This window comes from Hevea brasiliensis, chromosome 9, assembly GCF_030052815.1.
Source record: "Hevea brasiliensis isolate MT/VB/25A 57/8 chromosome 9, ASM3005281v1, whole genome shotgun sequence".
NCBI classification, from domain to species: Eukaryota; Viridiplantae; Streptophyta; class Magnoliopsida; order Malpighiales; family Euphorbiaceae; genus Hevea; species Hevea brasiliensis.
The window spans coordinates 63,465,395-63,480,883 of NC_079501.1; the positions used below are offsets into that span (position 1 = coordinate 63,465,395).

The following is a 15,489-nucleotide window of genomic DNA, read 5'->3' on the forward strand; positions in this document are numbered from 1 at the left end:
AATATTACTGGGTTAATGTTTATATATTGCATTAAATTAAAATTTATTATTATAAAACTTTCTCTTAACGATGAAAAGAATAAATCTCATTTTATAATGGGGAGACGAATCGAAAGCAAAACTGACAGGAAAGATGGATAAAGAAGTTAAGGATATTTATAACTAAGGTTTGTGATGCGGATTAAAGTTTGGCTTTTGAAGTGAGACAGAGGATACATATATGAACTGCGTACAATTGATTAAAGAGAAGAAGATTTAAAAAAATAAAATAGGCAGTAGGAGTGGTAGGCGAAATAAAGGAAAGCAGGGACTCGGAAGGGAAAGAGAGACAGGAACAGATTGGAATAGCTGTAAAAGGGCCCCATTTTGTGAGGTTTAGAACGTGCGTGGCGTTTCTCCCGGTTTTGTGAAACCTCCCAACTGCCACCCACACCCATGTCTCTCTTACCACATAATGTAATTGCCTCAATAGGTGCACATGCCCCTTGCTTGCTTCCCATTTCCATCCACTTGATATTATCTGTATTTTGTAACACCTCCATTATTCCTTTCCTAATTAAATTATTCCCCGTTTGGTAATCCCTACTCTTTAATCACCTCAATTAAGAGTGTAAATGAACGATTTGATACTGAATAGAAATTGAAAAATTAAATTGCTAAAAATATAAAAATTTGAATCAAATTAAATTTAATAAAGAAATTAAATTGAATAAAATTGGAATATTTGTTATGATTATTTGATTTTCTTTCAAAAGAAAAAATTGATTATTTGATTTTGAATTCTTTTTTCTATTTATTTTTTAGACTTCAATGAAATAATACTAGACTAATCAAATACTCATATATCTAAGTAATTACATCAATTAAAAAATGCAGATTAAATCAAAATCTGAATCAATCAAAAGATCAATACAATAGCCACTATCCAACAACAGAATAAAGATTTCATGTTCTATTTCTCAAACCGAACATATATATATAAAGAGGTGAAAAACTTGGCAATTGACCACAAAACGACGCGATTGTAATAATCAAAGAGGCCATTGGAGCTAAATTTATTGTTTCTGTAGCATACATTGAGCTTCAATTGTTGGTTTTGTTGTATTTATGGTGCATATATGCGGGTGTTATGCAACTTTTGAGAATGATAGTGGGGAGGAAGAAGAGGGAAGATGGGCAGCTGGTAGAGAGGAGGAGCTGAGGAGGCGGCTGTTTTCGGAGAGTACGATGGGTTTCAGTTTTCAGTCGATGAGGAAGATGATGACCGAGACTAGAAAAGAAAATAAGGGAGAAAAAGAACGACTAAGATTTAATGAAGTGTTAACCACTAAGCTACAAGCAGCATTTTTTTCAGCCTTTCAAAATTTTATTTTTTTCATTTTATTAAATTTTTTCTCTAAAAATCAAACGAGATCAATTGAATTTCAAAAATAAAAATTGAATCAGATAAATTACTTAATAAATTAAATCAAATTTCTAATTCAAATCGCTTCAATCGATAACCTGAATTATAACAGCATAAGATTAAAGATTAATTCTATGGACGTTTGGCTACGAAATGAAGTGTTTTCGAATCCGTAGATTTCAGCCTACAGACCTCTACGCCAACAGTTGAGCTCCTTTTTCACCTTACTGCAAAATCTTCAGCTACAGGACAAGCAGAGGAATGATATATAAAGAGGAGATTTTCATTTTCCTGAGCAGGAAAATCACAAGATTCCGAAGGGAATGATGATCACAACTTTGAAAATTTTGCTTCACGTCATAATAGTAGTGGATGTCTCAATCTCACCAAAATAACAGTGCAGTTGCATTGTACATCTGGTCAATACCGCTGGAACTTGGAAGATTTACATGATCACAGTTCAGAAACTTCAAACGTCAGCAATGCAACGGAATAAGGTGATCCTGGATCAACACCAACTATAATGTAACATATTAGTTCTGTTTTTGTTCAAGATAGTAGCTGCGCTACTACAGCAACAACCAAGTCAAATGATCATCTTCTATGCTTTTAGAGAGAGACTAAAAGTTGGCAATCAATTCGCCTACAATACCAACCAAAGACTCAATTTCTCTTCTGCTGCTCAACGATGCTTGATTTCCCGGTTCCAACTGTAAGATATAAATTATAAATTTTCCTGGCAACATTCCGGCATTGTCCTTCTAGTTTTATTATTGTTTTGGCACACTCTTGTATTCTCAGCTAATTCCTCTTTAAATATGCATGCATATCCTTTTTCTTTTCATGTCGGCATGTGTGCATGCATGCATGCATGCTCGTGGGCGTGTAATCTAATAAAAAGTTCCTCTCTTTAATTGGAATTTATCTGATACAAGCTTGTTCAACATAATGAACAAATTTGTTTTTAAGAAACAGTAAATGTAATTGAATGACCAATGAAAGTGGAACAAACGTTTTCTTTTTTTCCCCACTTTAAAAGAATAAACTGAGATGATTGATGCTGTCGGTGTTTATGTGGTGTCATGATAGGCTGATAGATATGAACTCGTGTGTGCAAAACATACAACGTTTTCTTATGTTATGTAGACCTTCATACTTTAGGATGCCAAATGTTGGGAAGCTAAAAATGCACATCCATAAAATGAGATTAGAATAGGCATGATATGCTTATAATGTGCTGATAGACAATAGAATATGCATGGATGAGATGTCAAAGGCACACTAATAAAGAGAAGTTGGAAATCAAACAAGTTATACAATGCTGAATTTGATGCACTTGTATGATATAGGTTTTTAATAGTGATATTTGTCGCATTTCATCCACATTTTGTTAGTTGATTGCATGATTTTTAATTAGTTTCATTATGTTATAGAATTTTAAGTTGATTCTGCTTAATCTCTTGATTTCTAAGTTATATCAAGTGATTTGATAAAATTCTAAGGCCTAAAACAAGTTTGAAAAAGTTTGAAAGTCAAAAAGTACAATTTAAAATGCAAGAACTACAAATGCCGTGCAATGTTAAAGATGGACCTGGGCAGCATAGCTAAGGGAGAGAGCCAGTACACAAGACGTGTACCAAGACCCATGCAATAACCCTCACCCCGTGTAATACTCTGTTCCTCTGTAAGATGCAAGATTTAAATGGCCAGAGAGTTACACGGCCCTGCCTTGTGTAATGTGCACCAGCAGAGACTCCTAATTTGACTTTTCCTCTTATCTACTCGACCTGGAAAGACTTCTAAGGTTTCCAAGACTATAAATTGACCATATTTACACCATATATAAATATAAGAAGTCAGAAACAAGTCGAGAATCGACTCTTTTACATTAAAAAATAGCAATTCCACCTTGAGAGATATCGAGATTCTCAACCAAAATTTCAAAAGTTTAAAGCTGCAAAATTTTCATTCTAGGTTTCTTTGTTCTATTTCTTTTGATGTGTTTTTCATATTTTATTATTTTAAGTTTAATTGAAGAACTCACCATGAGCGAGTGATTATCTTTATTCTGGAATTCGCAATGTAGCACTTTTAATTTAGTTATGAATTTTATTTTATTTGTTTAATAAATTTGAGATTTCATTCTTTGATTCAATTTCTTGTGTTTTAATGCATATTATGTGTTCAGCTTCACTTAATAGTGATTATAGATATTAATTGAAAGATTAAAAGGTGAAAATTAATATTGGATAATCAAGATTTTGAACCTTGGATTTTTGATATAGAGATAAGCCGAGATTCTATATGGAATTTATAATTAGTCAAAGATTTTAAAGGGTTTCAATTAATTTAATCTCCACGAAAATAGGATTTAAGTTAATTAGAATATAACTTGAGTGCCTTGAGAAAAGACTTTAGATAATTTATGATTAATTTCCTTCAAAGTAGCAATTCCCAATTTATTGAATAAGTTAGAAAGATCTATAATTGATTGAAGTGTGAGCATCTAATTCTGGAATGCCTTTATTAGTTGATATTTTCAGTTTATTTAACTTGCTTTTATTCATTCTCTAGCCATAATCAGTTTAGTTATAATTCCTCTTCGATTTCGGTAGTCTAGATAATTACAAATATTGTGTAGTTTGGTACTCAAAAGCAGATTCCACTTGAGAATAATACTCTACTCACTATTTTATTACTTATTATGATCCGTGCACTTGCGGGATTTTCCACAACAGAATTCATATAAAACCATGAGATGTTGAAACCAACAAATGGGATGGCATAGGTTGTGTGCTTAGATGTTCAACTAGGTTCTAATTGAAGCAAAACATCATATAAGTAGCTAACTGAAAATAGATAGCATATATAGTTATTTTCATCTTAAATTGATTAATGCCATTGAATATCTTTAATTAATACCTAATTTCTTTAGAATTCTCTCTCTCTCTCTCTCTCTGTTATATATTAAATAGTTAATTAAAATCCTATCAAGGGCTTCTCTTTTCTATCTATAGCATAGAAATGCACTCAAAGAATGATTTTAATATAACTAAACATTAATCCAAAACTAGTTGAGATCAGTTATATGAATTTTTTTTTTTTTTTTTTGCTATTCAGCTTTGTTTGAAATCAATTCCTTATTAATATAAAAAATTATAAGTCTTTTGATATTATTTCCCTCAATTTCATTTTAGGCATCTTCTTTTCCCATTTCACTCCTCACCACTAACTTATCACACATCTCCATACTAGGGCATTCGATGCTTTACATTGGACATGATCAAATCATATTAATTGACTCTCTCTCATTTTGTCCCCAATATACGCTACATTCGCTCTTTGGCAAATGCAGTATTCTTAATATTATCTATTATTTTGTTACTAAACAATCATTTTAACATTCGCATTTAATATGACAGTGTTGTTAAAGGCGCCGAAGGCACCGAGGCAAGGTGACCCTCTAGTGCCTCGCCTAGCTTCGAAGAGGCAGCCGCCCCAACGACGAAGGCGAGGAGCGTTGAGGCATTGAGGCAATGCCTTTTGAAAGGAGCCGTAATTTTTATTATTTTTTTTTTAACCTAAACTAAAATTAAAACCCTAGTTACCCTACATCAATCTTTGTCATGCAAAACAGCTCTAGCAACTCTCCTCTCTCCCACGGCAACTCCCCTCTCTCATAGGAGCTCTCTCAATCGTGTATGTTTTTCTCTCTCTCTCTTTCTCTCTTCTTCTTCTTCTTCTTCTTCTTCTTCTTCTTCTTTCATCTCTTTCTTTTCCTCTTCTTCTATTTTGTTCTTCCTTCACATAGCAGTATCATCATTGTGCCCTTCTTTTTTTTTTTCCTTTTTTACTTACTTTCTTCTTTTTCTATCCTCCTTCCTCTCTCTTCTTCAATTCTTCTGATCTGCTGTTCGAGTATTCTTCCATTCTATTCAATTTTTTTAAAATTTTTTTACTTTAATTATTTTGTTAGATATGTTTCTTGTTAATTTGTTGTTTAATTTACATGGGTATTGTGATATGTATTTTGTTAGATGAGGAATGGAATTTGTTATACGATTTTTTTTAAGCTAATATAATAACAATTTTATTTTAATTCCTCACTAATTGTTTAGGCTACTTGCTGAAGATAAGCTGATTTTGCTGAAAGTAATCTGTTGCAACAAACTTACTATAACAAAAAGCTAAGTTTAGTTTGTTGTGTGTTTATCCTTATCATCATGTAACTATAAATATCATTATTTGTACAACTATTTAGATCAGTTAAAGGTGTATAGGTCACTTTCTTTAGTTTTGTGATATGCATTTTGTTTGATTTATGAAGATGATTGAGTTGATGATTTGATGTGGTCTTCCTTGCAATTACTTTATACATTTCTTATTAGCGTCCTAGTTCCTCGCCTTGCTTCAAAAAGGTCTCGGCCCGCCTCTCGCCTCTTACCTAAAGCCCTAGGGTAACTTGTCGCCTTATTGTCACCTTTCGCCTTGATAACACTGTAACATAAGAGAGAGAGAGAGAGAGAGAGAGAGAGAGAGGGAGGAATGCAGAGAGAAAGAGAATGCTAAAGATATTAGGTACTAATTAAAGATATTTGTTATGATGAGCTTGATTAGCTAAGTTATTAATTATTAGTATGAACAGTTCAGCCTTTTCTTCTAAATTGCCCAATGCTAAAGAAAACTAGGTACTAATTGAAGATATTTGTTGTGAGCTTGATTGGATCTTGATGTGGCCTATTTTTCAGTTGGCTAAATAAAGAAAATAATTAGAAGTCACTTAAATTTAATTCCCTAGTATCAACATTTCAGCATTTTCTTCTAAATTGCCCAAGTTGGAAATCCTTAATTAGATACAACGAAGAATAAGTTGAACATTTCAGAAGATAATTAGAAGACATTTTCATTTACTTCTTAAGTATGAATATAACATTGTTACCAAGGGATAATGGAGAAATGGATGGAGATAAGAAATGCAGGGGCAGACCAAAAGGGATCAGAGGGAAGCAGTGAGTGTGAGACAGGACTTAGCAACCTTAGATCTTTCTTAAGATGAAGCCCGCAGGAAACAAATTCATACAGCTAACTTGTCTGGGACTGAGTCTTAGTTGAGTTGAGTTACTAAAACAATTAGATTCTTAGTTTAGATCAAGAGGGATCAGAGGGAAGCAGTGAGATGGGACTTAGCAAGCTTAGATCTTTCTTAAGATGAAGCCATAAACAGGGCAAAATGGAGAAAACAAATTCGTATAATTAATTAGTTTGGGATTAAGTGTTAATATAGTTGAGTTGAGTTGAATTGTTACTAACGGGTATATTAATGGCCACTAAATTTACACTAATGTTTGTTTTGAATTTTGATCATTAAACTTTAATTTGAGTCAACAGTCAAAGAAGTTTTCATTGATGAGGCATTACCACAATGGCAGAATGATACCATGACTTGCACATTTGCTTGTTATTAGAGTTACAGATGTAGACTTGCATTGAGAAATGTTAGGACTTAGGATATGAGTCCTAGCTTTCAGGTATTGCAGTAATTTAGAAGAGAAACAGAAGAAAGAATGCGATAAAAGAGAGAGAAAGCGACAGAGAAGGAAAGAAACAGATAGAAAAGAGAGAAAGAGAAGAATTTAGAGAGAGAAGAAGTCTCTATTGATTAGAAACTCTAGAATGATTTACATTAGAGCTGGACAGCTCTATTTAAACAGCTTTCAGCTCTCCCTCTTGGCAGTTACAACTATCCTAGCTCTAAAACTACTTCTAGCTTCTTTTGCTTCCTTCATTCGATTGCGTAACAACTTTTCCCTCCTTCTCATTCCCTTATTCCTAAACCTTCTTCCATAACAAGAAAGCGTGTGACATATATTACTGGTTTTTTTTTTTTTTTTATGAACAGGAGCGAGAGAGAGCTAAGACTAGTAGAGGGAAAAAAACCTGTAATCTGGTGTTTCCATTGGGATTAATTTTTCATCTTTTGGCCTTTTGATCTGATTTTGGTTAGGATGGGCAGATTTAAATCAATTGGGAAGTTTGGTGATGAGATTAGCTCAAATTACAGTTAAATAACCAAAACAAAAATTAGTGCAAAGTTCAATGAATATTGGTATAACTTGCTCAATCTTTAATATAATTAGAGTTTATTATGATTTAAAAATTTTCAGCATCTGCAAGAGAATTCTTTTTAGAAATCCATTTGTTTTCTCTCCAATATTTATTTATTTAAAATTATTATATTTTTTGAGAGCAATCCTATTAAAACAAAGAATAACCATTACAAGGGTGTTTGACAATCCATATTAAGCACTGAAAATGAAAATTTTCAACACATAATTTTATAAGTTTGTTTGGAGACATTTTTTAGCTCATAATTTTTATGTGCATTTGGTAACGCTTCTGTTTTCAACAATTATTTTTGAGAAACTGCTTAATTTGTTAAGTAAAAGAATTCTATGTAATGTATTATGTTACTGAAAAAACCAACCCCGCGGCTCTTCTTCATTATGACCACCATCAAAACCAACAATCATTTCAATCGTCACCACCATTGGTACCATGATTGTTACCACCATTGCATCCACCACTAAAACTCACATTCTTTATCACCGCCATTACAACCATTGTTCCTACTACCACTACCATTATTGCATAAACATCACCACAACCATCACTGCCATTACCATCATCACCCACTTTGCACCTACCACAACAATGATTACTCAAGATCACCACCATTGCACCCACCAACCACCCATGACCTGCGCCGCAAACAAATGCCCCGACCACCACCACCACCACATCTATTGCCTTAAGTACCACCAAAATTAATACTTTTACCACCACCTCTAACCATTCTTATTATAATTACCATCTAATTGTTAAATTCACACTATTTTCATTGAAGTTTTAACTTTCAGCACTTGCTGATTCAATTACAAATATAGCTAATAATTTTATCAATGTTAAAATACTAAGCTCTTGAATTTTCATCATTTTCCAGTTTTACCAGATGCTACCTAATTTGCTATAAAGTATAAACTATAAAAGTTTACATGATATAGTTTTTTTTTTTAATTAAAGTTCAATTCATTAAATCAGTTTGTTATAAAATCTTTTGTTTACGGATTGCATGCTTGCCAAGTGTGACTTATTTCTGTCTCCATCCTCTCTTCATATTTAGGTACTTAACTACTTATTCTCATTTATCTTCCTTCTTTCCAGCGGCCACTTCATTCAATGTCACTAATTGATAAAATGCTAATCAAATAAAAGCCCTAACAAAACATTAATCCTTCTTTACAGTTTACACCTTGACCATTAACCTTAAAATTCATCAATCATTCAAGCATACCATAGAAGTAATAGTAAGAACTAAGAAGATTGCTCAACCAACTCCATATCACATATAAAGCATAGGTTAAAAGAAAAACAGATCATCAAACCTAAAACCAATAGTAGAGACAGATAAATGGATTGATACTATGTTAAGTTAATGGCACAAAAAGGTCTGTCACCTTGAAGAAAAGCATTTCACAAAAAGCTGAAAGTTACAAGAAAATAGTCAATAGAAAGATGCAATGCGCAATAACAATATACATCCAGAGCAAAAAGAAATGAATTTTGGCATCTTCATATGTAAACTAACTAAAACTTTCACTCTGTTAATAGTTTCCAAAATTAGATATCAGTTTATAATTATTTACCTTCTGAACAAAAAGGGAGGCAAAGAATTTAATCCATGCGGTGAAGGTTCACAAGCTCATCTTAACTCAACTGTGTACAATAAAGGACTATAATATCTGCAATCTGTTAGCATGGTTTTCAAAATGCCTGATGTCAGTCGATGAACAGCCATTCCAAGAAGTCAAATCAATGATGCCAAATAATTTAAAGGAGTATACTGTGAAGGCCCTTCTTCAACTGCATATTCATCTCCAAGATAAGAATAGAAAGTAAAATGAAAGCCACCAGCCACCCACATTCAAACAGAATCAATAAAAGAACCCAAAGATCCCATCCCACACTGCCCAACTGATATTGTAAGTTGTTCATCACTTGATCGATTCAGTTTGCAACAAAGACGTCGTGGAACCTGTTCAAAAATATTTGAAATAACATTTAACTAAAAAAGTACAATTCTCAAATCGAAGCAAAATCAGAAATATGAGTAGGTAAAGTCAGAAAATAGATAGAAGCATTATATGGTACTAGGAAAAAAAAATATGAAGGGAACTCACCAAATGCCAATTCTTTGTTGCAGGATACCCCAACACCTGAATATTTTCCACATAAGGCAGAGGAGGAGAGCGTGGAAAGCAGAAAACTTTTCTTTTCAAATCATCTTTCATTCTGGCCCTCACATATGAACCAAGCGTAGTGTTGCCTTCTCTAGCTATATCTTTTAAGAAAAAGAGTATGGGCCTTTTACAAATAGGTTTGTGAGGATCCCTGGTGTCCAAATCAAATTCATGCCCATGTCTAATCCCATTCCAAGCAGAGTAGGTGTTTTCTGAGCGCTCAAGTATTCGGGGAAGAACAGTGTTTGGAAACACTTGAATGACATAACCAAGTGAGACAGAAAAAGTTAGGTGGTATGCATGGTCATAACAGATTGATCGCTGCAAAAAGCTTAAGGGGTCAGCAGTCATGGCTTTGGTGAAGAGTTTCAAGCTATCCAAAGAGCTCATGCCAGGATAAAAAGGATCGACAGCTTCAACATGATGAATGGATACAAAGGGTGCAATCGGATGAGAGGACAGAAGACCATGTGCATTACCTCTAATATCCCACTGCCAAAAGAAAACATTCAAGGCTTAAAAAAAAATTCCGCAATGCCAGAGAGAAAATCTCTTATTCTTAGCCATGAACAAACGAAACTGCATGCTATTCATAGTAAATATATCTCCAAAGTCTAAAAAGAGGAGGAATAACAGCTACTAGAAGTCTGGAAGGTACAAATAAATCAACAATTATTGATAAGAGAAATCAGATAAACAGACCTGGTGGAACCCTTGTTCTCTGGACAAAGGAATGCCGAGCTCAGAAATACAGGCGTGGAGCCGATCATCACTTCCATAGAGTTTATGATATCTCTCGAGACAGTCATCCAAAATGTTGGAAAGAGCCTCGGCCAGTGGATAACTTATGGCAATTCCCCCACCTCCATAGGCCATAGAGTGACTGAAATAGGTGTTGGCAGAGTGGCTTTCAGAAGGAGCACCGATGTAGACCATCTCAGAGGAGTCATACTTGCCGAGAACAGTAACCAGATTGTCCGCATTGAAAATGGTATCATCGTCGCCCAGAACGAACCACCGAACATCGGACAATCCCAGGCGAAGACTCTCGGAGATAATACGGGAGATCCGGAGACCGGAAGGGTGACCTGTAGGATTGGTGTACCGGAAGCGGGAGGTGTCCTCGGAAATCATGATAGGGGGTAAGGAATCGTCCCAATCCAGTTTAGCCACGTGCTCTTCAAGCCAGACGTAGCCCCTCATGTCGTTTGGTCGCCACCACAGCCTCACGAACTCCTTGCGCCGTTCCCATAGCTGCGAGGATCCCGCTATGCCAAACATGATGTGCTTCAGTGACAGTTCATTTCCCTTATGCTTCTCCTCCGAAAGGCTGCGATTGCGGCCCGATTGGAATGAAGGACGACGGGACAAGAACTGACTGGTCGGTGGCACAATAGGTAGGCGGCGATCAAACGATTTGGTAGTGGTGGTGGAAGGTCGCTTCTTCCAGGATAGTGTCCGGGGGCTGCCTTCCCAATTCCTAAAACGGTGCCAGCAACGGACGGTGGCGCCGGAGAATACGAGAGAGAGCCAGGCGGTGGTCGAAATGAGAAGTGCCGCCACCACAACCACAGCGGTGCCGGTGCGGCTGTGACGCCATCTACGGCTACGGTTTCGGGCAAGTGCGTGCGGCGATCGACATGAATTCTTGTTCTTGTCTGAAGGAGAGGAAGGCGATGAGCAATCCATTACGTGCATGATGACCATCACCCGCAAGAATCATAATCATTTCCGTTAGAGAGAGAGAGAGAGAGAGAGAGAGAGACCCAAGGGTGGAAATTTTTATGAAGTAAAAACCAAAGTAGATCCAAACAGAGAGAACAACAAATACACTAATTCACTTCAATTTCCTCTGTAACAAGGAGTCACAATGTTAACAAAAAAGACAATAAAGGCTCTTGATTAGAGCATTCACTTGCTTTCCAAAGGGGGATTTCACTTGTTTGTTATAATACTCTTTGGTTTTAACAAAGCACTCTCTTCTCTCCCTCTTTGGTTTTAGCGTAATTAGAATTTCAAACTTCTAAATTTTGGAGCGTTTTGATTTTGAAAGTAACATATTTAAAAAAAAAAAAAATCATACCAGATAAAGAGACGCTATGACTTCGTAGACTTTTTAGAACACACTGTGCACGGCGTTTTCCTCTGTCTGTTATGTGTTGTCCCCGGACGATCAACTGAAACTGCAACATTTCATTCAACGTAGATTTATACTTATCTTCCAATGTTGGGCCGGCTTTTCTTAGTCAGTATTGATCGCATGCTTAGACCTAATGCATCTGCATCTGAATGGTCTTGTACCATCTCAAACTAGTTGTTTTATCATTATTTTATTTTAATAATTATAATTTAATATATATATATATATATATATATATATATATATATATTACAATTATTTTTTTATCACGATATGTATCTCACTGTAAGTAATCCATACATCTTATTATTCCGACGACTGATATTTATTCAGACAGCTAAAATGTCTGAAACTACATTTAAACTAGGGTGAGTAGACATAAATTGATGAAATAAAGACTAAGAAAAATTAAGGAAAAATTTTAAAAAAAAAAATGTAACTAGGTTAAAGGAGTCGGAACCTGGCGATAGGTGACCGTATCGGGAAGTCACTGCGTAGACAGTTGACAACTCCAGACCTACGATAAACCCTAGGACATAATTTATGTAATGTAATTAAATATTTACTGAAGTATAAATGACATTGAAAATGTCAAAGAAAATATAGTTAATTGGTGCAGGTAAAAATAAAAATGAAATAGATAGTATAAAATTAAAGGAATCGTCGGGTCAGGAATTTACTCGGTATTATCGAAAAAAGTTTGACTAAAACCCAAAGAGGGGCATTTTAGTCATTTGGCACCTAGAGTCGACTTTTGACCTAAATGTCCATTAAAATGAGTGATATTTAAATTTTGAAAATTTTACGAAAACATAAAACTATATGTAATGTAATCAAAGGAAACGTAAAGGAGAATTATTATGAATATTAAAACTTTAAGTACTGAAATGAATAAATTAATTCTTAATGGAGTATAAATAGCATAAGGTGACAAAAATCCATCCACTCAACATCATCTTCCTCATCTCATTTCCCATGGCCAAATTTAGTTCTCCGTTTTCCTCCATGGATTCTCACTTCAAAGCTTAAAATTCCTTCCATTTTCACCATAAAACTCAAGGTTCACTTCACTAAAATTAGTCACCACACCTTGGGAAGACTATAGGCAGCCAAAAAAGAAAGGATTGGTGAAGTTTTAGCAACTTGAAGAATTGTCCATTCAATGTTAGTGCAAGTTTTCTTCTCCTCTCTTTGATAAGTCCTGAATTGAGGTTGAAATGTGTGAGTATAACATGAAATTGAAAGCCAATGGTAAGAAATTTTAGAATCCTCATTTCGGTTGTAACGCCTTCACTTTTGGTAGTCCGTACATTCTACTGTTCCGATGACTAATATCTGTTCATACAGCTAGGATATTTGGAACTACACTCAAACTAGAGTGAGGAGGCATAAATTGACTGAATAAAGACCAAGAAAAATTAAGGAGAAATAAAAGAAATGAATTGCAAATGAGTTAAACGAGCCGGGGTCACAGTAATGGGTGACCTCATCGAGAAGCGACTGCAGAAATAGTTACTAACCCCAGACCTACGAGGAACCCTAGGGAAATAATTTTTAGGACCTAATTAAAGGTTTGTTGAGGTATAAATGATATTAAAAATATCAAAGAAAATTCAGGAAAATTTATTAATCAATATTGTCACACCTTACCCTTCTGTAAGGCATGACATGTTCTCGTAGAATACCTAATGAACTATCGAACTTCACCTATCGATAATTCATTAAGTACACTACAAGGGATTTTAAAACTATTTTCTTACATTTTGGAAGTGGTGAGCATTTTGGTATGAATTAAAATCATTTATTTAAAGTTTAAATACTAGTAAAAAATTTTGTCCATTTTAATCTTTCCGCAAATTTTATAAAAATTTTGACAGAATTCTGTCTGTATTTTGAGAAAACAGTTCTTCAAAAACCTGTGAAAAACACTTCCAATAAATTTTCCACAACTCCCAACCTTCAAATAATCTCAAGTCAACTCAATTCAATCAACTTCAAAATAATTCCACAATCCAATCAAAGTTTATCATCTCAAAATATTTCATAACTTCATTCACAATGCATAAAGTATGAAATTCACAAATACAAATCTTAAATTACAAAAAAAAAATTCAAAAAATAATATTATTACAATTTATTATACAACTGCTCAACTTTACATTGATACATAAAAAATTACAATATTTACATCAAAATGACTACAAGGGTATAAAACAATACTCGTACAAAAATATCAGTGCAGTCCTCAATATCAGTAGCAGCTCACTCTGCTGCTTTCTCCTTGCTCTTATCTGCGACAGCAAAATAAGCTATCGCTGAGTATAAAAATACTCAGTGGTGCACAATAAAAATTTTAAGTACAATACATAAACCATTCATTAACAAAACACAATTTAAATATTTCTCAAATTATCAAAACTCGTAATAACACAATTTAGTCAAATAATTTAATAAATACAGTGTTGCCAAGTCATACACAACTTAAGCCATGACACAAAATTTCCGATCAATGCCGTGTTGTACACCACGACAAAACAATCTAAAACCCCACTAATCGAAATCAATGAGGGAGGTGCCTAGCTAGCTAATGAGTACTCATCCGATCTACAACCTCAACTGGTAAATCAGAGAGGGAGGAAAAATAATCGATCTCACCCCATAAATGGAGGAGGAATAATAAGGCATTGTCATGCTAAGTGTGAACACAAAATCAATTCAAAACAATTTAATCAAATAATTTGTGAGAAATCTGATCAATTTCTAAAGTCATATTTGCGATCATAAAATGACAACACAATACATAATTAGTCACAGAAATCAAATTTTTAAGAATAAAATATTTAAACAAGAATTATTGTGCACAGACTTAACGTGAGTCGCCTCTAGGCCTTGACTCAGTCTCTCAGACCTTCCAAGTCTTTTTCAGTTGAAACACACAGTTTCACAGTGTTTCAGTACCATAACTTAGCATAAATCCAAAAATAAACTCAATTTCACTTTTATCTAGCTTATATCTGTTAAACTTGATGTTCTTGAAATTTTGTGTTTCGGGGTTACTATTCACTATACTATTCAAGTCAAATTGTTGACTTTCTAAGGCTTAATAGGTATGGGAATTCCAACTTCACCCACATTCACCAAACTTGTTGGTTTTGGTCATTTTCTCAAAACTTAAGTCCTTTAGGCAAAATTGTAAATTTTCAGTTTTAGTGCCTTAGGTTGTACTGTTCCATTGGTCACTTTACTGTTAGAATTTGGCAAAACTTTCTTCATAGAAAATGTTCCCTAATGTCTTAAGTTTATTCTCATTTTTGAATCACTCCAATTGGAGTTTTGTAGCTTAAGTTATGGCCATTTGAACCATGGCTGCCGGATTAGACACAACCCAGAATTCTGGGCAATTTTTTGTGCTGGCAGTTTTGGGTCACCAACTTGGGTGGCTAAACGACTTGGTTAATGGCATAATTTGGGTTTGTGTTCTTCATGAAAGTTTTAGGTCTATATCTCATCTAACCACTGCTAAAAGTTCAGGTCATTTTGACCTGCCTAGCTCAAGTTATGACCAAATGAACAAATACTATTCATTTAGTAAGTTTATACAGGGATAGACTGAGATTTTCTAAGTTTGGTCAATTTGTTCACTAGGT

General features: G+C 34.4%; 1 protein-coding gene across 4 annotated transcripts; it reads right to left on the bottom strand.

Annotated features, from left to right (window-relative positions):
- Positions 1–1,483: 1,483 nt before the first annotated feature.
- LOC110631680 (uncharacterized) lies at positions 1,484–11,976 on the bottom strand. 4 transcript variants are annotated; one of them, XR_002490550.2, is made up of 5 exons: positions 11,786–11,976; positions 10,405–11,360; positions 9,643–10,194; positions 9,109–9,497; positions 1,484–1,908 (listed from the first exon to the last, which is right to left on the bottom strand). XR_002490550.2 is itself a non-coding variant. In XM_021779593.2 (4 exons), exons 1-4 carry the CDS (start codon positions 11,892–11,894, stop codon positions 9,387–9,389), a joined length of 1,728 nt encoding a protein of 575 aa, XP_021635285.2. In that variant the 5' UTR covers positions 11,895–11,976; the 3' UTR covers positions 8,895–9,386. The 4 variants fall into 4 exon arrangements, 1 of the variants encoding a protein (XP_021635285.2); XR_002490551.2 differs by having other exon boundaries at positions 1,484–1,923; XR_009151392.1 differs by lacking the exon at positions 1,484–1,908 and adding an exon at positions 1,934–2,115.
- Between the last annotated feature and the right edge of the window lie 3,513 nt (positions 11,977–15,489).

Coding starts and splice junctions, on each gene's coding strand:
- LOC110631680 (XM_021779593.2), bottom strand. CDS start 11,894: ATGTTGCAGTTTCAGTTGATCGTCCGGGGACAACACATAACAGACAGA. Junction 10,195..10,404: donor GAGAACAAGGGTTCCACCAG/GTCTGTTTATCT, acceptor TTCTTTTGGCAG/TGGGATATTAGAGGTAATGC. Junction 9,498..9,642: donor CAACAAAGAATTGGCATTTG/GTGAGTTCCCTT, acceptor ATTTTTGAACAG/GTTCCACGACGTCTTTGTTG.